General features: G+C 39.8%; 1 protein-coding gene across 2 annotated transcripts in view; it reads left to right on the plus strand.

The window, feature by feature from the left end:
* Positions 1–2,088: 2,088 nt before the first annotated feature.
* The window catches only part of mfn2 (mitofusin 2), a 51,123-nt gene continuing 27,403 nt past the window's right edge, over positions 2,089–25,808 (plus strand). The window contains exons 1-8 of one of the 2 annotated variants that reach the window (XM_072914845.1): positions 2,089–2,180; positions 2,268–2,387; positions 9,137–9,318; positions 10,590–10,725; positions 14,569–14,731; positions 14,814–14,938; positions 19,790–19,898; positions 20,034–20,141. In XM_072914845.1, coding sequence (XP_072770946.1) covers positions 9,141–9,318; positions 10,590–10,725; positions 14,569–14,731; positions 14,814–14,938; positions 19,790–19,898; positions 20,034–20,141 — 819 coding nt within the window. In that variant the 5' untranslated portion in view covers positions 2,089–2,180; positions 2,268–2,387; positions 9,137–9,140. The other variant, XM_072914844.1, reaches the window with a different exon arrangement.

A 25,808-nucleotide genomic window follows, 5' to 3' on the forward strand; every position in this document is an offset into this window, starting at 1 on the left:
GCCAGTTCTACTTACCTTACAGTTCTACATGCCTTAGCGGCCAGTTCTACTTACCTTACAGTTCTACTTGCCTTGGCGGCCAGTTCTACTTACCTTACAGTTCTACTTGCCTTAGCGGCCAGTTGTACTTACCTTACAGTTCTACTTGCCTTAGCGGCCAGTTCTACTTACCTTACAGTTCTACTTACCTTACAGTTCTACTTACCTTACAGTTCTACTTGCCTTAGCAGCCAGTTCTACTTACCTTACAGTTCTACTTGCCTTGGCGGCCAGTTCTACTTACCTTACAGTTCTACATGCCTTAGCGGCCAGTTCTACTTACCTTACAGTTCTACTTGCCTTGGCGGCCAGTTCTACTTACCTTACAGTTCTACTTGCCTTAGCGGCCAGTTGTACTTACCTTACAGTTCTACTTGCCTTAGCGGCCAGTTCTACTTACCTTACAGTTCTACTTGCCTTAGCGGCCAGTTCTACTTACCTTACAGTTCTACTTGCCTTAGCGGCCAGTTCTACTTACCTTGCAGTTCTACTTACCTTACAGTTCTACTTGCCTTAACGGCCAGTTCTACTTACCTTACAGTTCTACTTACCTTACAGTTCTACTTGCCTTAACGGCCAGTTCTACTTACCTTACAGTTCTACTTGCCTTAGCAGCCAGTTCTACTTACCTTACAGTTCTACTTGCCTTGGCGGCCAGTTCTACTTACCTTACAGTTCTACATGCCTTAGCGGCCAGTTCTACTTACCTTACAGTTCTACTTGCCTTGGCGGCCAGTTCAACTTACCTTACAGTTCTACTTGCCTTAGCGGCCAGTTGTACTTACCTTACAGTTCTACTTGCCTTAGCGGCCAGTTCTACTAACCTTACAGTTCTACTTACCTTACAGTTCTACTTACCTTACAGTTCTACTTGCCTTAGCAGCCAGTTCTACTTACCTTACAGTTCTACTTGCCTTGGCGGCCAGTTCTACTTACCTTACAGTTCTACATGCCTTAGCGGCCAGTTCTACTTACCTTACAGTTCTACTTGCCTTGGCGGCCAGTTCTACTTACCTTACAGTTCTACTTGCCTTAGCGGCCAGTTGTACTTACCTTACAGTTCTACTTGCCTTAGCGGCCAGTTCTACTTACCTTACAGTTCTACTTGCCTTAGCGGCCAGTTCTACTTACCTTACAGTTCTACTTACCTTACAGTTCTACTTACCTTACAGTTCTACTTGCCTTAGCGGCCAGTTCTACTTACCTTACAGTTCTACTTGCCTTAGCGGCCAGTTCTACTTACCTTACAGTTCTACTTACCTTACAGTTCTACTTGCCTTAGCGGCCAGTTCTACTTACCTTACAGTTCTACTTGCCTTAGCGGCCAGTTGTACTTACCTTACAGTTCTACTTACCTTACAGTTCTACTTGCCTTAGCGGCCAGTTCTACTTACCTTACAGTTCTACTTGCCTTAGCGGCCAGTTGTACTTACCTTACAGTTCTACTTACCTTACAGTTCTACTTGCCTTAGCGGCCAGTTCTACTTACCTTACAGTTCTACTTGCCTTAGCGGCCAGTTGTACTTACCTTACAGTTCTACTTACCTTACAGTTCTACTTGCCTTAGCGGCCAGTTCTACTTACCTTACAGTTCTACTTGCCTTAGCGGCCAGTTGTACTTACCTTACAGTTCTACTTACCTTACAGTTCTACTTGCCTTAGCGGCCAGTTCTACTTACCTTACAGTTCTACTTGCCTTAGCGGCCAGTTGTACTTACCTTACAGTTCTACTTACCTTACAGTTCTACTTGCCTTAGCGGCCAGTTCTACTTACCTTACAGTTCTACTTGCCTTAGCGGCCAGTTGTACTTACCTTACAGTTCTACTTACCTTACAGTTCTACTTGCCTTAGCGGCCAGTTCTACTTACCTTACAGTTCTACTTGCCTTAGCGGCCAGTTGTACTTACCTTACAGTTCTACTTACCTTACAGTTCTACTTGCCTTAGCGGCCAGTTCTACTTACCTTACAGTTCTACTTGCCTTAGCGGCCAGTTCTACTTACCTTACAGTTCTACTTACCTTACAGTTTTATACTTGCTTCAGCGGCCAGTTCTCCTCCAGAGCAGCAGGGGGCGACAGTTGCATGAGCACTTCCGCCGGCGAGACAAACCGGAAGAGGCCGAGGGGCGTCAGTAACATTGTAATGTCGGCACAAGTCCGCGACATTGTTGTCACATTGTGCCCAAACATGTTGATTACAATGTTTGTTTGACTCTCCAACACACAGCACAGCGACGGTGAACCAAGACGGACAGCTTCTTGTACGAAGTGGCTAATAATTAGTAGTCCGTGTGTTGAAGAAGCAGCATGAAAGAGGATTATTTGTGAAAGGAGAGCTTCATCCACGGTAAGACAACATAGCAATCATTATTTTCTTTAATGGCCTCTAATGGTCTGTTATATTTTCTTTAATGACCTCTACTTGTCTGTTATATTTTCTTTAATGACCTCTACTTAGCTGTTATATTTTCTTTGATGACCTGCACTTGTCAGAATGAAGTCCATGCTAGCTGGGCCCAGACTAGTAACTGCAAATGACGCAGTGATCAAATGCAACACTAACTAATATTCTCATGTGCTTTCATTGTATTACCTCATGGATTTTTGGATCAAAACAAACCTTTTAAGCTGCTGATTGTAAACACTTGGCATTGTTGGTAGAAATGTGCACATACACTTTGTTGCCAAAAGTATTTGGCCACTAGGGATGATGTTGTGTGGTGTTCAGTGTTGGGTTAGTTACTGAAAACCAGTAACTAGTTACAGTTACTAGTTACTTTATTTCAAAAGTAACCCAGTTACTAACTCAGTTACTTAAACCAAAAAGTAATGCGTTACTGTGAAAAGTAACTAATTAGTTACTTATATATATTTTTTAATTTTTTTTAAGGCCCCATTTAATGCCCTTTTAGCCTTCATTTTAGTACTGTTATTGCACTGGAGGATAATACAATCTGTTGATCAACTTGACATGCATTTGCATCACTGAACTCTGCTAAGCAATGTGCTCTACATACAACACACAAAGACAAAGATACAGGTAAAAGCCAGTAAATTAGAATATTTTGAAAAACTTGATTTATTTCAGTAATTGCATTCAAAAGGTGTAACTTGTACATTATATTTATTCATTGCACACAGACTGATGCATTCAAATGTTTATTTCATTTAATTTTGATGATTTGAAGTGGCAACAAATGAAAATCCAAAATTCCGTGTGTCACAAAATTAGAATATTACTTAAGGCTAATACAAAAAAGGGATTTTTAGAAATGTTGGCCAACTGAAAAGTATGAAAATGAAAAATATGAGCATGTACAATACTCAATACTTGGTTGGAGCTCCTTTTGCCTCAATTACTGCGTTAATGCGGCGTGGCATGGAGTCCATGAGTTTCTGGCACTGCTCAGGTGTTATGAGAGCCCAGGTTGCTCTGATAGTGGCCTTCAACTCTTCTGCGTTTTTGGGTCTGGCATTCTGCATCTTCCTTTTCACAATGCCCCACAGATTTTCTATGGGGCTAAGGTCAGGGGAGTTGGCGGGCCAATTTAGAACAGAAATACCATGGTCCGTAAACCAGGCACGGGTAGATTTTGCGCTGTGTGCAGGCGCCAAGTCCTGTTGGAACTTGAAATCTCCATCTCCATAGAGCAGGTCAGCAGCAGGAAGCATGAAGTGCTCTAAAACTTGCTGGTAGACGGCTGCGTTGACCCTGGATCTCAGGAAACAGAGTGGACCGACACCAGCAGATGACATGGCACCCCAAACCATCACTGATGGTGGAAACTTTACACTAGACTTCAGGCAACGTGGATCCTGTGCCTCTCCTGTCTTCCTCCAGACTCTGGGACCTCGATTTCCAAAGGAAATGCAAAATTTGCATGGTTGACCCAAAAACGCAGAAGAGTTGAAGGCCACTATCAGAGCAACCTGGGCTCTCATAACACCTGAGCAGTGCCAGAAACTCATCGACTCCATGCCACGCCGCATTAACGCAGTAATTGAGGCAAAAGGAGCTCCAACCAAGTATTGAGTATTGTACATGCTCTTATTTTTCATTTTCATACTTTTCAGTTGGCCAACATTTCTAAAAATCCCTTTTTTGTATTAGCCTTAAGTAATATTCTAATTTTGTGACACACGGAATTTTGGATTTTCATTTGTTGCCACTTCAAATCATCAAAATTAAATGAAATAAACATTTGAATGCATCAGTCTGTGTGCAATGAATAAATATAATGTACAAGTTACACCTTTTGAATGCAATTACTGAAATAAATCAAGTTTTTCAAAATATTCTAATTTACTGGCTTTTACCTGTATGTTTTAAAGGGCCAATTTGTTTCAGACCAGAACAAATTGACAAAACTATTTTAAATAGCTGCAACTTAACATACATAAGTAACAAACAGCATAATAACAACATAGCTGTAAACCAAGAAAGGCACACACTACATACATAAAGCCTAACCAGGCGTTTTTTTATCTCAAGGAATTCTGAAATAAAATCATGTCTGAAGCCCAGAACACTCTACACATTTCCCCACTTAGTTTAGAGAAAAGGAAATATTAGCCTGGCCCACTAGTATCCCTCTTTAGGTTTGTGAACTTTATAGTCTAAACATTTAGAGTGATGTGATAATCAAACACTCTAAAAGTCTAAAATGAAAGAGTATATAAGAGAATTGACAGAGTGTGTGTACCTTCAGTGTGCAGTGCCTCATTAAAATCCAGCCGCTGTTGGAGGTGGAGGTGAAGTGTGTGTCTCTTTACTAGCTTCGTCGAAGCATGTTGTTTTTGTAGCTGTTTCAGCATATTTGAAACTTACATTCAACTAAAATGTTCTTTTCTTTGTGGTCGATAAAAGAAACGTACTGAAAATATCTCCATTTTAAGAAACTCTGCTTCGGGGTTCGCCATGACGTCTTGATAGTAGACACAGACACGCCCCCTCCCACACACACACACACACACACACACACGCGTACACACAGACAGCGCGCGGCGCGCCTCTTTTTTGTCGCCTCTTCAGCAGCGCTGCAACACTCAGATCTTCTCAGTTTCTAGCCGATACTACATAAAAAATAACGCAAAATAACGCAGTAACGCATCATGTAGTAACGGTAACTGAGTTACTGAATATAAAAAATAACACGTTAGATTACTAGTTACCGCCGATAGTAACGGCATTAGTCCCAACACTGGTGGTGTTCGGGTCTGTGGGACCCGTTTTCATTTTTTATTCAAAGAAAAATGATACAATTAATGCATTTTTCAAACTGAGACTCACTGACTTTGGCTCATTTTCTGTGAAGAACATACAAACCCCGTTTCCATATGAGTTGGGAAATTGTGTTAGATGTAAATATAAACGGAATACAATGATTTGCAAATCCCTTTCAACCCATATTCAATTGAATATGCTACAAAGACAACCTATTTGATGTTCAAACTCATAAACTTTTTTTTTTGCAAATAATTAACTTAGAATTTCATGGCTGCAACACGTGCCAAAGTAGTTGGGAAAGGGCATGTTCACCACTGTGTTACATCACCTTTCCTTTTAACAACACTCAATAAACGATTGGGAACTGAGGAAACTAATTGTTGAAACTTTGAAGTGGAATTATTTCCCATTCTTTTTTTATGTAGAGCTTCAGTTGTTCAACAGTCCGGGGTCTCCGCTGTCGTATTTTTCGCTTCATAATGCGCCACACATTTTCGATGGGAGACAGGTCTGGACTGCAGGCGGGCCAGGAAAGTACCCGCACTCTTTTTTTTACGAAGCTACGCTGTTGTAACACGTGCTGAATGGTGGCCCCGGGAGATTTTCGGGAGGGGCACTGAAATTCGGGACTCTCCCGGGAAAATCGGGAGGGTTGGCAAGTATGCCAAATGATGAGAACCAGGTGACCTAATCACTTGGCCCGGTGTATCAAATGAAGCACTTAGGCATGGAGATTGTTTCTACAAACATTTGTGAAAGAATGGGCCGCTCTCAGTGATTTCCAGCGTCGTGAAATTTCCTCGCTCCTAAATATTCCAAAGTCAACTTTATTATAAGAAAAGGGAAGAGTTTGGGAACAACAGCAACTCAGCCACCAAGTGGGTCAGCATAGTGCAAATACTTTCTGCACAGTCAGTTGCTACAGAGCTCCAAACTTCCCGTCACCTTCCAATTAGCCCACGTACAGTACGCAGAGAGCTTCATGGAATGGGTTTCCATGGCTGCGCAGCTGCATCTAAGCCATACATCACCAAGTCGAATGCAAAGCGTGGGATGCAGTGGTGTAAAGGACATCACCACTGGACTCTAGAGCAGTGGAGACACCTTCTCTGGACTGATGGATCACACTTTTCTATCTGGCAATCTGATGGACCAGTCTGGCTTTGGAGGTTGCCAGGAGAACGCTACATTTCGGACCGCATTGTGCCAAGTGGGAAATTTGGTGGAGGAGGAATTATGGTGTGGGGTTGTTTTTTCATGGGTTGGGCTTGGCCCCTTAGTTCCAGTGAAAGGAACTTTGACTGCTCCAGGATACCAAAACATTTTGGACAATTCCATGGGATGGCACTTCAACTTCATATGTGAGTAAAGGCAGGTGGACAAATACTTTTGGCAATATAGTGTATGTGCTCTGGCTAAAACAGCACCCTTGTTAGTTAAAAGTATGATGTCCTTATTTGGTCATTTAATACACTTATTAGACCTTTTTTAGACCACTTTTTGGGGAGATTTAGTCTATTATTCACAATCCTTACATAAATAAATCAATGTTTTTCTTTTTGTATGCATTCTAACTCGTAAATTAACCTCAAGTAGGCTTGAAAAACAATCTTTTTTTTTTTAGTTCTAAGTCACAGGTGTCCAGCTCAAGGCCCAGGGGCCAAATCTGGCCGCCACATTATTTAATTTGCGTTAATAAAACGCTTAAATCTTTTCTTACTAAATATATTTATTTCCCTTTTGACATTAAAAAAAATCATGTACTGCATGCAGTTGCATATCTTTTAAAATTCAAAATTATAAATAAAATAAAACCAAAATATATTATATGATGTATTCCAAAAATATTTTTTCTTAAAATAAAGATAAATACTGTAGGTAAATATCTGCTTGCATACCTGCCAACTACTCCGGTTTTCCCGTAATTCGTACGGTTTTCATCAACCTATTCCGGGTTACGGTTGCAGTGATAAAAAATACGGTTTTTCATTAATTAAAAAAAAAAAAGGGTGAAAACTACGCGAATTGCACCTTGTGCAGACAAGATTTTTCGATCGGACACGGAGGAATTAGCGATGTAAAAGACCACGTTGGGACAAAAAAACACAAGTCTAATGCCGTTGCTAGCGATACAAGTGGAAAACTTTCAACGTTTTTCGTCGCCCAAACAGATTCTTTGGATGTGATAAATGCCGAAGTTTTATTTACGGAGGCAATAATTGAGCATGGATTTCCAATCGCACTGGCTGATCACATGGGACAGTTAAATGTTTGTAATGCAACCTTTAAAAATCATTACGCGGTGATCGCGGTCCCAAAAATAAACTTTTCTTGCATGATAATGTCCAGAAAAATTTGCTTTATATTACTATAGAGTCCTTTTAACGAATGAGTTTGATGGTTTATCACAAACCTTAAATGAAAGAAGTCCTTTGTTCTCCTGCACCGCATGCGCGTTGGCCTTGCTTCGTGTTTGGTGCGCAATCCTGTCGGCTGTATTTCACAGCACGACATACTGTTAAAAGTGTTTATACTATTTATGCTTTCAAGTCCAAGTTGAAGAAATCTTGTTAAATGTTGACAGCATAACTACCAAAATACAGAAGTATGTCCTTAATATTTTTGCAGTGCTATTTCTGTTGAAAAGTTCAAATGATTACATTAGAGATGTGATGTGCCACTTTTCAAGTGTCTGATGGCTTCAATTAATTTTCATTAATTTTTCATATTTTGAATTCTTTTGAAAGGCTTACAAAAAAACTACATTTGAATTGTAATTCCATGCTATTGACAGGACTATTAATTTTAATGAAGTTAGCTTACCATGTTTACAGTATGATAATTGTGATAGAAATGTGAATTTTAGGCACAGAATATTTTTTACAATTGAACAAGGCAGTAGATTATACAAGCTTGGACAGAAAGTTAATAATGACACCAATTTTTTTTTTAATGGAATTGTTTAGTACTGTTTTACTGTAAAAAGTGTTTATACTGTTTATACTTTCAATGAACAAATTGAAGTCTTGTGAAAGGTTGACAGGATAACTGGCATTAACTGTCAAAATAATTTCAAACTATTGAAGTTAGCTTACAGAATAAACATGTCAATCAACCCATATGATTTTTGCTGTCATATTTTTGTTTTGAAAAGTCACTGTGACTGATAGAAAAGTGATGGTTTTAGCAACATTTTAACCTGTCTGAATGCTAATAATCATTTTGCGTCGGGGGGCGGAGCCCTGAACCCTCCACCAGGACTTTGTCCTGGACCTACCGGGGCCTGCGGCCCTTGGACCCTGGCTACTAGGTTTTTCTGATTTCAAAAGTTGGCAGGTATGTGCTTGACTTATTATTTCAAAACAAATTATCAATCAAATTGTAGACTGTAAAATTGACAATAGATTTTAAGGTTAAATTCTGCAGACTGAGTTTTTTTTTTACTGTAAAATCCACTTTGGTACTGTTTTTCTTTTCCATAAACAGTAAGACACTAAAACATTAAAAAACTAACAAAAAAAACATTGAAACAAGAAGATTTTACGGTAAAAAAAAACTGGCTATGGTTAATAAAAATATATTTATATATTTCAGAACCAGCCAAGTCATGTGACACGTGTCTTGTAAAACAGCATTAAAACAGGCAGTTAACTGAGTTACCTTGGCATAATAACACATAAATATTAAACATCAACATTGTATATTTTCAAACTCTAGAAATGATTCCAATGGTAAAAATATGCACTTTTGAGTGAGAAAAACCATTTAATGAGAACAACATGGGGCGTCCTCATTTTTGACTATTTGATTCAGCACTGGTGTCAGGATTGATTATCATGGGGTTCTTCTTCTGTTTCTTCTCCGTCCAGTGCCATGTCTTTGGTTTTCCCCCGGCCGAACACCAACACAGTCCACGGCAAGAAGGATAAGAGACTGATGGCGGAGGTGAACGCGTCGCCACTCAAGCATTTTGTCACAGCGAAGAAGAAGATTAATGGGATCTTCGAGCAGTTAGGGGCCTACATTAAGGAGAGTGCCTCCTTTCTGGAAGGTAATTAGTTGTCTTTGTAACTGCAATATACCGTATTTTCCGCACCATAAGGCGCCCTGGGTTATAAGCCGCGCCTTCAATGAACGGCATATTTCAAAACTTTGTCCACCTATAAGCCGCCCCGTGTTGTAAGCCGCATCTAACTGCGCTAAAGGAATGTCAAAAAAACAGTCAGATAGGTCAGTCAAACTTTAATAATATATTAAAAACCAGCGTTCTAACAACTCTGTTCACTCCCAAAATGTACGCAAATGTGCAATCACAAACATACGTATATCAACATGGACAGAGCTGCGTGAAAAAAGCCACCCGGCCTCTTCGCGTAAACTTAAACTTACCTTAACCACTCGCTCATCTTTTCTTCATCCATCCCTTCGAGTTAGCTTTTATGATGACGCCGGCTGGAAAGGTCTCTTTTGGCAAGGTCTTCCTTTTGAATATCACCATGGGTGGAAGTTTCTGGCCATTAGCATGGCAAGCTAGAACCACAGTGAAGGATGACTTCTCATTCCCCGTGGTGCGAATATTCACCGTACGTGCTCCCGTTGTATCCACAGTGCGGTTCACAGGAATATCAGTTGCTGTGAAATAGTAATCCGTGTGCGGATGGAGAGATTGCGTCTTTTCATGAACCGGATCCCTGTCGTTTAGTAGGAGCCATTTTGTGGTCTTTACAGGTGTAAACACACAAAGGAAATGAAACGTACGGTGATATCCGCGCGCTTTTTCTTCTTCTACGCGGGCGGGTGGTTGCTTACAGTAGAAGAAGAAGCGCTTCCTGTTCTATGGGGGCGGGTGCTTACCTTGGCGGTTGCTTGCGTAGAAGAAGAAGCGCTTCCTGTTCTACCGGGGAAAAAGATGGCGGCTGTTTACCGAAGTTGCGAGACCGAAACTTTATGAAAATGAATCTTAATATTTATCCATATATAAAGCGCACCGGGTTATAAGCCGCACTGTCAGCTTTTGAGAAAATTTGTGGTTTTTAGGTGCGGCTAATAGTGCGGAAAATACGGTACCTTTAACCACTAGACAATTAACCCTGGTAATAATAATAATAATAATGGATTTGATTTATATAGCGCTTTTCTAGACACTCAAGCGCTTCACCGAGAAGTGAGTGTGAGTATTATATTAATAATGATAAAGTACTTTCACATTCTCCGAATTGGTATGTTAGGACATTTCTACCATGGGAAACGATACAACTAAAAGTCTGTTCTTGTTGAGTCTTTTCTAAGTGACGTTCAAATAATAAAAGCTCTCCCTTCTAGATGCTCACAAAAATGAAGAGCTGGACCCAGTTACCACAGAAGAGCAGGTCCAGGAGGTTCGAAGTTACCTGACCAAGGTTGCTGGGATTGGGGAAGTGCTTGCCAGGAGGCACATGAAGGTGGTGTTCTTTGGGAGGTACGTGTCTCTTTCCCCAACTTGCTGATCCTACTGAATTCATGGATTTTTTTAAATCCTCATTAATGGAATTCCATTCATGTTCCGTAGAGCAGGTTGTCTGAGATGATTGTTTCAGATCATTTTTTATTAGTAAACTATAGTCGGAGCCCTGGATGGGTATGCCTGTACTACATTGTAGTACAGTCAAACTGGGTTGAGGTCTGGGCAATATGGCAAAAAAAAAGATGAAGATTAACCTCTTAAGGCCCAAGCTGTTTGTTTACATGATATTTTTATTTCTCTTTGCGCTTATTGGACCCTAATTAGAATAAAAACTAAGAATCATCTTTTGATATGATGTACTTAGTCCATAAGTACACAAATGTGTACTTCATGTTTATTGACATGCTAATTCTTATTTTTACACGTTTTTCCCCCAAATTCCATTGTATGTTATACTCTTCTGACACCACCAGATGGCAGTATAAGTGTCCACATAAGCGGCCATAAGACCCCAATTCAGTAGTGTACACAATTTTGGAAATAAGAGCTAAAAGGTGCTGTCCACGCATGTGGCCAATAAACCTTTAGAGTTTAATATCATCCGATCTCGATTAATATCACTTTTATTTTTTTTATGAAAGGTGTATTGTCCCGTGCAAGATGATAGCAATACCATTGTAGCCCTACTGTTTGCTTCTGCAGTATCTTGTAACAGACATGTCCGCCATGTTCGGTGGCGGTAATAACAGCTGGCATTTTGTTCCCATATGGTGCAACAGTACAGGTAACCCACGCTAAGTGCCATATCTGGTTTTAGGGCCACGGTTTTGCTTCTTTTTCCGTACATTTTGTGGACAAAGTTATTTGTTTTTTTTGCTTGTCATCACAAACATCCTGCAGTACACAAAGTATCATTGGTGTACGGAATACTGTTATTTCAAGTTAACATTTGCTACTTTCAAAAGGTAAATTATTATTTGTATTCTTTAATGACTTGTATACATCAGTCCTCCTCACCAGTGTTTTATTTATTATTATTTATTATTTGTATTATTTAATTACTTGTATATATCACTGCTCCTCACCAGTGTTTTATTTATTATTATTTATTATTTGTATTTTTTAATGACTTGTATACATCAGTCCTCCTCACCAGTGTTTTATTTATTATTATTTATTATTTGTATTCTTTAATTACTTGTATACATCAGTCCTCCTCACCAATGTTTTATTTATTATTATTTATTATTTGTATTCTTTAATTACTTGTATACATCAGTCCTCCTCGCCAGTGTTTTATTTATTATTATTTATTATTTGTATTCTTTAATTACTTGTATACATCACTGCTCCTCACCAGTGTTTTATTTATTATTATTTATTATTTGTATTCTTTAATTACTTGTATACATCACTGCTCCTCACCAGTGTTTTATTTATTATTATTTATTATTTGTATTCTTTAATTACTTGTATGCATCACTGCTCCTCACCAGTGTTTTATTTATTATTATTTATGATTTGTATTTTTTAATGACTTGTATACATCAGTCCTCCTCATTAGTGTTTTATTTATTATTATTTATTATTTGTATTTTTTAATGACTTGTATACTTGTATGCTCCAGCACCCCCCGCGACCCCGAAAGGGACAAACGCTAGAAAATGGATGAATGGATTGATGATGCAAGTTGACTCAGTCATCATCTGTCTAGGCTTAATAATTGGTGTTCGATGTGTTCATTCGTGGTCCACGGAACCAGATCCATACATCATATTAGCCACAAGTATTTTGTATTTTGGTACGAGTATAAGCTTACAACTTTTTGCAAAAATTCACACATCTGATTTTTTTGTCCCTAAAACAGACCTGGGCGAATTAAGGCCCGGTCCGCATGCGGCCCGTTAATCTTTTCAATCTGGCCCGCCAAACATTCCCAAATACTTTATTTCGATCTTTAAGATGTAAAGTGTAGCTGCCATTATGATGTGCAGTGATGTTTTCTAATGACCGTAAGTCTTGAACTATACAAAGTATTTCAATGGTTGGAATCTGCGCTTTTGCATGATATACTAGTTACTATGCTAATCTAATTAGTTCCTTTGATAATCTAATTAGTTCCTATGGTAATCTAATTAGTTCCTATGGTCATCTAAGTCACAGCAGCTCAGACGAGGCACCAAGCAGTGTGGGTGGGGAGCGTTTCCACAGAGTGTTTCCAGAGCCTGAAATGCGGGTGTCAGGGACAGAACGGAAGGAGATTTTTACAACAAACTTCTAAAGCTTAGTGATGTATCACATATCAGATTGTAGGTGGGTTTATTTTTTTACCCTCCGCGTTCGTATTTCGCTTTGTTTTGTTGCATTTTGCTTGATTGTAAAATATGTGGATGGAGAGGGGGTGTGACGTTCATTTGTTGTCAATATTCATTGTTTTATCCTTCATAGTTAATATTATAAATCCCATATTCTTTACTTTCATGTACATTCTGGGTGTCTCATTTATGTAAAATTCCATTCTGTTTTTTTAGGCGGTCTGTCATAGCATTTTTAGCATTCAGTCAGACTTTATTGTGAGGTTTTGTCTTAGTGTTCCTAACAATAGGCATACGGTACTTGCCAACCTTGAGACCTCCGATTTCGGGAGGTGGGGGCGGGGGTGGGGCGGGGGCGTGGTTGGGGGCGTGGTTATGATATATATATATATATATATATATATATATAAGAAATACTTGACTTTCAGTGAATTCTAGCTATATATATATATATATATTTTTTTTTTTAAATTATATATATATATATATATATATATATATACATAAATAAAATAAATACTTGAATTTCAGTGTTCATTTATTTACACTTATACACACACATAACACTCCTCTACTCATTGTTGAGTTAAGGCTTGAATTGTCCGTCCTTGTTCTATTCTCTGTCACTATTTCAGAACACACACATTATACAAATATACATTATAAAATCAATAAGACAACGGGAGCTCTAATTTGGGAGTCTGAATTAGGATCAGACGTTCCTATATAAACATTGCGTACTCACGTCGCCATTTTGTATTGATTACTGCAGCTGTGCACTGGATTCATTCACAAATACAAACTACAACTCACAAACACTTTAGAGTTAGGCTCCACCATCAGAATGTGTACTTAAACTTATAAAGATCACATGGATATTATTCAGTGAGTTGATTCACCAAAACTAACCTGTTATACAGGAGGAAAAAGCACACAGGACGTTTCAATTGTTCACAGACTGGTCGCTCTCATCAGAATGACAAGACACTTCCGGTCTGCAGGTGATAGCATTCAATTGGGAAGAAACGCCCTACTGCCCCCTACTGACCAATGTGAATACTGATAAATGTGTAATGACAGCTCCAAAAACGAATTCAAACCACAAAATAAACTAAATAAATCAACACAAAAATGTGACACATTATGGGTGGGTCACATATGCATGTACAACAGGCTGTCAACACGTCACTCAGGTCCGCATGGAGCTGGAGGGGGCGTGGCCTCCAGCTCCGCCTGAATTTCGGGAGATTTTCGGGAGAAAATTTGTCCCGGGAGGTTTTCGGGAGAGGCGCTGAATTTCTGGAGTGTCCCGGAAAATCCGGGAGGGTTGGCAAGTATGACAATGGGACCCAAGCACACATACTGTACAGCAGATTTTCACAACTTGTGTATGTTAATTGTCCCCCAGACACATTTCTTTCACTAAATTTGGCCCCCGAGTCAAAATAATTGCACCGTATTATGTAGTATAGGATCAGTGTAAACACATATGTAGGTTCTCTTGCTTTGGTCTCTGAGTACAGGTTTGTGTTTGGTTCTGTAGGACCAGTAATGGGAAAAGCTCAGTGATCAACGCCATGCTGTGTGACAAGGTGCTGCCTTCTGGAATCGGACACACCACCAACTGTTTCCTAAGGGTGGAGGGAACGGATGGAAACGAGTCCTTTATCCTGACTGAAGGCTCAGAGGAGAAGAAGAGCATTAAGGTGGGTAACACTGAGTGCATGACAGTGGACGTGATTGATCTTCTGTGGCTTAGTCCAAGTCTAAGTCTAAGTCTATTTGCAGACGGTGAACCAGCTGGCCCACGCTCTCCACCAGCACGAGGACCTGGATGCAGGCAGCTTGGTCTGTGTTATGTGGCCTAAAGCCAAGTGTGCTTTGCTGAGGGATGATCTGGTCTTGTTGGACAGGTGAGAAATATTGTCCAAATTACATAGAGTTGAACTAACCATTACATGAATTACTGCGGAAATGGTGATGTTAAAGGGGAACTGCACTTTTTTGGAATTTTGCCTCTCGTTCACAATCCTTATATGAAACAAGAAGACAAAGGGTGTTTTTAATTTGCATTTTAATTGTAATAATCAGCTCGTTGTAGGCAGCTCATGGAGTCAATCCATTCTGCCTCTAAATCACTTTAAAAGTGCATTCAAAAACTGTAAACAAAACTTTATTTACATTCCGTAACTTATATAATAACCAAACTGTAGCAACATTATTATTGTAAGCACGAACACTGAAGAAGTATTTTTCTAGCGTAGTAACACACCGCCTTGCTACAGTATGCTAAGGCATTAGCCGTAAGCTAGTTACGGCAAGAGGTGTGTCAGCAGCTCAATGGCTTTTGAATTTGTAATAAACAACACAATGTGATAGAACACCAATATGGACTGAGCAAAAAACATGAACAATCATATTACAGTATTTATAAAGTATTAGCCCACAAGTCATGTTTTGTTTGTACATAGCTAGCTCAGCAGCATGTGTACTGTAGTTGTACGGTGATGTGCTGCATTTATCATGATCAATATTAAAGTGACTTACTTGATGGACAGTCCATTTGGTCAAGCTGGTTGGGGAAGTTTTTTCCAGTTGATTTTGGGTAAGCATACCATTTATGTTGGCATAGCTTGGCTCCAAGTTCCACATTTGTACCGTAAAGTCACGCCGACCTCACTCTCTCGGCTTTCGCCTGCTCCAATGTTTCTGCCTCATTTCGTGCTTGCTTCTTATAAGCAGCAGTTCATCTTCTGTATATTCAGCTTCAAAAAGATAAGGTTGGGAATCCACATTTGTCCAAAAATAGCCATCTTTGTCGTCTATTACCAAGTCTGCAAACACTCTTGCGTTTGTTGCCGGAAGTTGGAAGTGTGTTGAAATGGAAATAAATGCGCTGAGGAAGGAAGTTCCGGTATTGCTTAAAATGACCAAAATACGGTACATATATTACACAAACGTGTCTAGTACTACATTATATATATATACAGTTGCAGCATGCATATAAAACGTTGATGGAGGGTTTTGAAGTTGTCAACGGGGACTCCCATTAGCCACATTTTGCAAGCGTTTTAATTCTCTTTAAAATCCTAAAAAATAAAAGACGTGTGTTCTTGTCTTTCATAATGATTGTAAACGAAAGGCAAAATTCCAAAAACAAGTGCAGTTCCCCTTTAACCTAGGGCTGGGCGATATGGCTGAAAACTGTATCACGATATAAGAGTTTTATATCGATTGATGTCTAATAATACGGTAATTGAAATTTTTTATGTAACAGAAGAAAAACATATTTATTTAAAATAACACCTTCCTCCGATTATATTCCTTTCCGCTATCAAGGCAGAAAAGAGAGTAAATGTCAACACAAGCATATTAACACTAGGGGTACACAAAAAATCGATTCACATCCGAATCGCGTTTCTTATTCAACCCGATTTGAAATAGATTCAAAGTTTTCAAAAATACAATTTCATTTTTTTTTTTTTTTTTTTTTTGTTTGTTTGTTTTTGTGTCCTGTCCAGCTTCTCAGGCAAATCATATAGTTGATGTAGATGCCCATGTCGGCTGTTCAGATTTACTTTACAAAAGAGAAGTGTAGGATACTTCTCTTGTTGCCTTATTTGTATTTGACTTTATTAAATGTATTTATATTATCATTTAGTGCAGCCGGGCCGGAGCAGGAGGGGATAGAAAGAGAAAAAAAAGAAGACAGAGGGGGAAATTGTGGGGACAAGAAGGGGATTAGACAGAGAGACAAAAACAACAACAGCAAACAACAACAACAACAACAACAACAACAATAGAGCAACATCAGCAAATAGGACATGTACAAATATGATGGTAAAAGTAATAGCAAATAAGCAGTTAGCGAAAAATAAAAAATAATACAGAAATGACAATGAGCATTATTACACTACAAATGGATCAATACAAATACCAATAGAAATAGCGCTATTGATAATGAACAATACCAATAATTTACCTTTATTATCAACAATACAGTTGTTTAAATGCAACAATACATATACGTAATGATAACTTGAGATACGAAAGAATGCAGAAAAATGGAGGGGGAGAAAGAGAAGCAACCTACATTAACCTTGTAGATTGTTATAGTAACATATAGGTTAAGCTTTGTCAGTGTGCCATGTGTTACACCCAGTTTATCCTAGGGCAACAACGTTAATATATGTTTGATGAAACGTGATTATGTGCATGAGTGTAAGTATGCATATGTACTTGTATATGTACAGAATGTGTATATGTGTTTGTACAATGAATGTATGTGTACAGAATGTGTATATGTGTTTGTACAGTGAAATACAATTTCAAATGTTTTTTCTTTAAAAGAATCCACTTTAAAAAAACGTTTTAAGACCATCTCCATGGAGCTTTTCTAACCTGTAACTTGTTTTGAAAAAGTTTCATTATAATTTTCATACCAAGTACCGTATTTTCCGCACCATAAGGCGCCCTGGGTTATAAGCCGCGCCTTCAATGAACGGCATATTTCAAAACTTTGTCCACCTATAAGCCGCCCCGTGTTGTAAGCCGCATCTAACTGCGCTAAAGGAATGTCAAAAAAACAGTCAAATAGGTCAGTCAAACTTTAATAATATATTAAAACCAGCGTGATGTGGGCGCGCATGGAGTCGTATATCAACATGGACGAAGCTGCGTGAAAAAAGCCACCCGGCCTCTTCGCGTAAACTTAAACTTACCTTAACCACTCGCTCATCTTTTCTTCATCCATCCCTTCGAGTTAGCTTTTATGATGACGCCGGCTGGAAAGGTCTCTTTTGGCAAGGTCTTCCTTTTGAATATCACCATGGGTGGAAGTTTCTGGCCATTAGCATGGCAAGCTAGAACCACAGTGAAGGATGACTTCTCATTCCCTGTGGTGCGAATATTCACCGTACGTGCTCCCGTTGTATCCACAGTGCGGTTCACAGGAATATCAGTTGCTGTGAAATGGTAATCCGTGTGCGGATGGAGAGATTGCGTCTTTTCATGAACCGGATCCCTGTCGCTTAGTAGGAGCCATTTTGTGGTCTTTACAGATGTAAACACACAAAGGAAATGAAACGTACGGTAATATCCGCGCGCTTTTTCTTCTTCTACGCGGGCGGGTGGTTGCTTACAGTAGAAGAAGAAGCGCTTCCTGTTCTATGGGGGCGGGTGCTTACCTTGGCGGTTGCTTGGCGTAGAAGAAGAAGCGCTTCCTGTTCTACCGGGAAAAAAGATGGCGGCTGTTTACCGTAGTTACGAGACCGAAACTTTATGAAAATGAATCTTAATATTTATCCATATATAAAGCGCACCGGGTTATAAGGCGCACTGTCAGCTTTTGAGAAAATTTGTGGTTTTTAGGTGCGCCTTATAGTGCGGAAAATACGGTATTACATTTCGAAAATCGGTCTAGAGAAATGTGTTCATTTGAGAATCAATTCTAAATCAGATTGAATCGTTGGGTACCCAAAGATTCACACCACTAAAAAACACTCAAAACTTTCAATGTCAACAAGCTTCTAAAATCACATTGCACACTTAAAGTGTGAAAATGTAAACATAGAAACCTGAGAAGAACTATTTTCTGCAGGTTTAGTGGCAGGAAGTTAGGGTGAGCGTGGCTAAGGTTACACACCACATTGGTCTGACTACGGTCCAAAAAAAAAAAGCCATACTGTCCAGGTGACTTTTTCTGTTTCATCCACAATTTCTTCATTTTGTACTTTTTCAAGAATCAACCGGCAGACAACACGATGGTGCAACTAAAGTTGATAGTTGATACTGTTACCTGATTGGCTGTTAGCGTGTCACTCCCACTGATCACTTCCTGCGTTGCTCGGTTACCAGAGAGCGAGCGTCTTTGTTCATGCAACCAACCTTGCTTCCATACTTCCGGTTCATTCCGACGAGAAAGAAAAAAAATACTTTATCGAATGCATTTTTTTTATTGGTGTCTAGGGTTGCAAAGGGGTGGAAACTTTCCGGTAAATTTCCGGAAATTTACCACGGAAAGTTAGGCTCGGGAATTTTGGAAATTTAGATCATTTTTTGATTATTCAAAGTTGGACAGCGTCCATCTTATTCTGTAGAGTAAGATGAGAAGCTTGTAAAACACTAATGCAATGCCACACACAGTTATAAATACCGTATTTTTTGGAGTATAAATCGCTCCGGAGTATAAGTCGCACCGGCCGAAAAATGCATAATAAAGAAGGGAAAAAACGTATATAAGTCGCACTGGAGTATAAGTCGCATTTTTTGGGGAAATGTATTTGATAAAAGCCAACAGCAAGAATAGACATTTGAACAGCAATTTAAAATAAATAAAGAATAGTGAACAACAGGCTGAATAAGTGTACGTTATATGAGGCATAAATAAGCAACTGGTATGTTAACGTAACATATTATGGTAAGAGTCATTCAAATAACTATAACATATAGAACATGCTATACGTTTACCAAACAATCTGTCACTCCTAATCGCTAAATCCCATGAAATCTTATACGTCTAGTCTCTTACGTGAATGAGATCAATTATATTATTTGATATTTTACGCTAATTTAATGTTAATTCCCATGGAAAGTTTCCAACTTTGAATATTCCCGGAATTTTGCAATCCGTTTGGTGTCGATTACGTATCTATCGCAATATATATTGATATTGTTTTATGCCCAGCCCTACGGTAACCCCAACTGCTGTGATCAGAAGTATGAAGCGATAATACTCCCGAGTTAACAAAGTGTGTGTTCTTCAGCCCAGGTATTGACGTGACCACAGAACTGGACAGCTGGATCGACAAGTTCTGCTTGGATGCTGACGTGTTCGTTCTTGTGGCAAACTCTGAGTCCACGCTGATGCAGACGGTGAGAAAGTTGTTTTATTACAATATCTTCATTGATGGTCAAGTGTGCATGTGCTTTAGAATAGGAAAAGGATTTTCAAATAAATGCTAATGTTTTGCTTCTGAAAAAACAAATGACAAATATTTGTCCATGCAGGAGAAGTCGTTCTTTCACAAAGTCAACGAGCGGCTGTCCAGTCCCAACATCTTCATCCTTAACAACCGTTGGGACGCCTCCGCCTCAGAACCGGAATACATGGATGAGGTTAGTCCATATTCTGTAATATTCATACAGGACTTCCTACTTTGGATCACAAGTGGTCTCTCATCACTTCATGATCTAAGACTAGATAGGACAGCGCTAAAACCATGACTAGACTAGTTGGACGAGAGCTGGCCTATCTCGATACTTTTAAGGACTAGATAGTACAGCTCTAGCCTAGACTAGCTGGATTAGTGCAGGCTCTATCAGTTCAAAGACTAGTCTAGTACAGCCCTGGTCCAGCTTGTCTAGTCTAGGGTTGTCTATCTAGTCTTTAAGCTGATGAAGCCTGCTCTAATCCAGCTAGTCTAAATTGTCCAGCTAGTCTAGTCTAGAGCTGTACTGTCTAGTCCTTGATAGTATCTAGATAGTACTATCTAGTCTTTGAACTGACGAAGACAGCTCTAATCTAGCTCAAGGGCTCTCCTATCTAGTCTTTGAGCATGATGAACTGGTGCCTCTCATCTGAGCAGGCTTAATCAGTTTGAAAACCGGATAGGACAGCTCTAGACTAGACTATTAGGACTAGAGCTGTACTACTTAGTCTTTCAACTGATGAAAGCAGCTCTAACCTAGCTAGCCTAGTCTAGGTTAAGAGCTGAACTGTCTTTGAGCATAAACTCTTGCCTCATTAGCGGAGGATTCATCAGTTCCAAGACGAGATAGGAAAGCTCTAGACTAGACTAGCCTTGCTGGACGAGAGCTGTAGACAAAGACTAGATAGGAAAGCTGTAGACTAATCGAGCTGGACTAGACTAGCTGGTCTAGAGCTGGCCTATTTAGTCTTGTGAATTGATAAAGCTTGCTCCGATTAGAGATTAGAAGGACAGCTAGATAGATATCAAATAATAAATAGCACAGCTGTAGTCCAGCTAGTCTAGAGCTGTCCTATCTAGTTTTTGAGCATAAACTGGCACCTCTCTTTGGAGCAGGCTTTATCAGTTTAAAGACTAGATAGAACTACTCTAGTAAAGCTACTATATATAGCATTTGAGCTGTCTGTCCTACGGTAATTTAATCTTTGAACTGATGAAATAGGTAGGTCACTTCTAGTCGAACTATGGTCTAGCGCTAGGGCTGTCCTGTTTAGTCTTTGAACTGATGACGCCTGCTCTGATGAGAGGCGCCAGTCCATGCTAAAAGACTAGATAGGACAGCTCTAGACTAGCTGGACTAGATCTGTGCTATTTATTATTTGATATCTATCTATCTGTCCTTCTAGCCTCTAATCGGAGCAAGCTTTATCAATTCACAAGACTAAATAGTCCAGGTTTAGACCAGCTAGTCTAGTCCAGCTCGATTATGTAGTCTTTGTCTACAGCTCTAGTCCAGCAAGGCTAGTCTAATCTAGAGCTTTCCTATCTCGTCTTTGAACTGACGAAGACAGCTCTAATCTAGCTCGCCTAGTCTAGCTCAAGGGCTCTCCTATCTAGTCTTTGAGCATGATGAACTGGTGCCTCTCATCTGAGCAGGCTTAGTCAGTTTGAAAACCGGATAGGACAGCTCGAGACTAGACTATTAGGACTAGGGCTGTACTACTTAGTCTTTCAACTGATGAAAGCAGCTCTAACCTAGCTAGCCTAGTCTAGGTTAAGAGCTGAACTGTCTAGTCTTTGAGCATAAACTCTTGCCTCATTAGCGGAGGATTCATCAGTTCCAAGACGAGATAGGAAAGCTCTAGACTAGCCTTGCTGGACTAGAGCTGTAGACAAAGACTAGATAGGAAAGCTGTAGACTAATCGAGCTGGACTAGACTAGCTGGTCTAGAGCTGGCCTATTTAGTCTTGTGAATTGATAAAGCTTGCTCCGATTAGAGGCTAGAAGGACAGCTAGATAGATATCAAATAATAAATAGCACAGCTGTAGTCCAGCTAGTCTAGAGCTGTCCTATCTAGTTTTTGAGCATAAACTGGCACCTATCTTTGGAGCAGGCTTCATCAGTTTAAAGACTAGATAGAACTACTCTAGTAAAGCTACTATATATAGCATTTGAGCTGTCTTTTCTAATTTAATCTTTGAACTGATGAAATAGGTAGACTTCTAGATAGTACTATCTAGTCTTTGAACTGACGAAGACAGCTCTAATCTAGCTCGCCTAGTCTAGCTCAAGGGCTCTCCTATCTAGTCTTTGAGCATGATGAACTGGTCCCTCTCATCTGAGCAGGCTTAATCAGTTTGAAAACCGGATAGGACAGCTCTAGACTAGACTATTAGGACTAGGGCTGTACTACTTAGTCTTTCAACTGATGAAAGCAGCTCTAACCTAGCTAGCCTAGTCTAGGTTAAGAGCTGAACTGTCTAGTCTTTGAGCATAAACTCTTGCCTCAATAGCGGAGGATTCATCAGTTCCAAGACGAGATAGGAAAGCTCTAGACTAGACTAGCCTTGCTGGACTAGAGCTGTAGACAAAGACTAGATAGGAAAGCTGTAGACTAATCGAGCTGGACTAGACTAGCTGGTCTAGAGCTGGCCTATTTAGTCTTGTGAATTGATAAAGCTTGCTCCGATTAGAGATTAGAAGGACAGCTAGATAGATATCAAATAATAAATAGCACAGCTGTAGTCCAGCTAGTCTAGAGCTGTCCTATCTAGTTTTTGAGCATAAACTGGCATCTCTCTTTGGAGCAGGCTTCATCAGTTTAAAGACTAGATAGAACTACTCTAGTAAAGCTACTATATATAGCATTTGAGCTGTCTTTTCTAATTTAATCTTTGAACTGATGAAATAGGTAGACTTCTAGATAGTACTGTCTAGTCTTTGAACTGACGAAGACAGCTCTAATCTAGCTCGCCTAGTCTAGCTCAAGGGCTCTCCTATCTAGTCTTTGAGCATGATGAACTGGTGCCTCTCATCTGAGCAGGCTTAATCAGTTTGAAAACCGGATAGGACAGCTCGAGACTAGACTATTAGGACTAGGGCTGTACTACTTAGTCTTTCAACTGATGAAAGCAGCTCTAACCTAGCTAGCCTAGTCTAGGTTAAGAGCTGAACTGTCTTTGAGCATAAACTCTTGCCTCATTAGCGGAGGATTCATCAGTTCCAAGACGAGATAGGAAAGCTCTAGACTAGACTAGCCTTGCTGGACGAGAGCTGTAGACAAAGACTAGATAGGAAAGCTGTAGACTAATCGAGCTGGACTAGACTAGCTGGTCTAGAGCTGGCCTATTGAGTCTTGTGAATTGATAAAGCTTGCTCCGATTAGAGATTAGAAGGACAGCTAGAAAGATATCAAATAATAACTAGCACAGCTGTAGTCCAGCTAGTCTAGAGCTGTCCTATCTAGTTTTTGAGCATAAACTGGCACCTCTCTTTGGAGCAGGCTTCATCAGTTTAAAGACTAGATAGAACTACTCTAGTAAAGCTACTATATATAGCATTTGAGCTGTCTTTTCTAATTTAATCTTTGAACTGATGAAATAGGTAGACTTCTAGATAGTACTGTCTAGTCTTTGAACTGACGAAGACAGCTCTAATCTAGCTCGCCTAGTCTAGCTCAAGGGCTCTCCTATCTAGTCTTTGAGCATGATGAACTGGTGCCTCTCATCTGAGCAGGCTTAGTCAGTTTGAAAACCGGATAGGACAGCTCGAGACTAGACTATTAGGACTAGGGCTGTACTACTTAGTCTTTCAACTGATGAAAGCAGCTCTAACCTAGCTAGCCTAGTCTAGGTTAAGAGCTGAACTGTCAAGTTTTTGAGCATAAACTTTTGCCTCAATAGCGGAGGATTCATCAGTTCCAAGACGAGATAGGAAAGCTCTAGACTAGCCTTGCTGGACTAGAGCTGTAGACAAAGACTAGATAGGAAAGCTGTAGACTAATCGAGCTGGACTAGACTAGCTGGTCTAGAGCTGGCCTATTTAGTCTTGTGAATTGATAAAGCTTGCTCCGATTAGAGATTACAAGGACAGCTAGATAGATATCAAATAATAAATAGCACAGCTGTAGTCCAGCTAGTCTAGAGCTGTCCTATCTAGTTTTTGAGCATAAACTGGCACCTCTCTTTGGAGCAGGCTTCATCAGTTTAAAGACTAGATAGAACTACCCTAGTAAAGCTACTATATATAGCATTTGAGCTGTCTGTCCTAATTTAATCTTTGAACTGATGAAATAGGTAGGTCACTTCTAGTCGAGCTATGGACTAGCCCTAGGGCTGTCCTGTTTAGTCTTTGAACTGATGACGCCTGCTCTGATGAGAGGCGCCAGTTCATGCTAAAAAACTAGATAGGACAGCTCTAGACTAGACTAGCTGGATTAGTGCAGGCTCTACCAGTTCAAAGACTAGTCTAGTACAGCCCTGGTCCAGCTTGTCTAGTCTAGGGTTGTCTATCTAGTTTTTAAGATGATGAAGCCTGCTCTAATCCAGCTAGTCTAAACTGTCCAGCTAGTCTAGAGCTGTACTGTCTAGTCCTTGAAAGTATCTAGATATTACTATCTAGTCTTTGAACTGACGAAGGCAGCTCTAATCTAGCTCGCCTAGTCTAGCTCAAGGGCTCTCCTATCTAGTCTTTCAGCATGATGAACTGGTGCCTCTCATCTGAGCAGGCTTAATCAGTTTGAAAACCTGATAGGACAGCTTTAGACTAGACTATTAGGACTAGGGCTGTACTACTTAGTCTTTCAACTGATGAAAGCAGCTCTAACCTAGCTAGCCTAGTCTAGGTTAAGAGCTGAACTGTCTTTGAGCATAAACTCTTGCCTCATTAGCGGAGGATTCATCAGTTCCAAGACGAGATAGGAAAGCTCTAGACTAGACTAGCCTTGCTGGACTAGAGCTGTAGACAAAGACTAGGTAGGAAAGCTGTAGACTAATCGAGCTGGTCTAGAGCTGGCCTATTTAGTCTTTTGAATTGATAAAGCTTGCTCCGATTAGAGATTAGAAGGACAGCTAGATAGATATCAAATAATAAATAGCACAGCTGTAGTCCAGCTAGTCTAGAGCTGTCCTATCTAGTTTTTGAGCATAAACTGGCACCTCTCTTTGGAGCAGGCTTCATCAGTTTAAAGACTAGATAGAACTACTCTAGTAAAGCTACTATATATAGCATTTGAGCTGTCTTTTCTAATTTAATCTTTGAACTGACGAAATAGGTAGACTTCTAGTCGATCTATGGTCTAGATCTAGGGCTGTCCTGTTTAGTCTTTGAACTGATGATGCCTGCTCTGATGAGAGGTGCCAGTTCATGCTAAAAAAACTAGATAGGACAGCTCTAGACTAGCTGGACTAGATCTGTGCTATTTATTATTTGATATCTGCTGTCCTTCTAGCCTCTAATCGGAGCAAGCTTTATCAATTCACAAGACTAAATAGTCCAGGTCTAGACCAGCTAGTCTTGTCCAGCTCGATTAGTCTACAGCTTTCCTATCTAGTCTTTGTCTACAGCTCTAGTCCAGCAAGGCTAGTCTAATCTAGAGCTTTCCTATCTCGTCTTTGAACTGATGAATCCTCCGCTAATGAGGCAAGAGTTCATGCTCAAACCCAATCCTGGATTCTTTCCCCCCATTTTGTCTCTCTTAGTAGAAGTGTACCTATGATGACAATTACAGGCCTCTCTCATCTTTTTAAGTGGGAGAACTTGCACAATTGGTGGCTGACTAAAGACTTGTTTGCCCCACTGTAGTTTTCAAACTAGTTAAGCCTGCTCCCATGAAAGGCACCAGTTCATGCTCA

The sequence above is a fragment of the Nerophis lumbriciformis genome, linkage group LG01, assembly GCF_033978685.3.
Source record: "Nerophis lumbriciformis linkage group LG01, RoL_Nlum_v2.1, whole genome shotgun sequence".
Lineage (NCBI taxonomy): Eukaryota > Metazoa > Chordata > Actinopteri > Syngnathiformes > Syngnathidae > Nerophis > Nerophis lumbriciformis.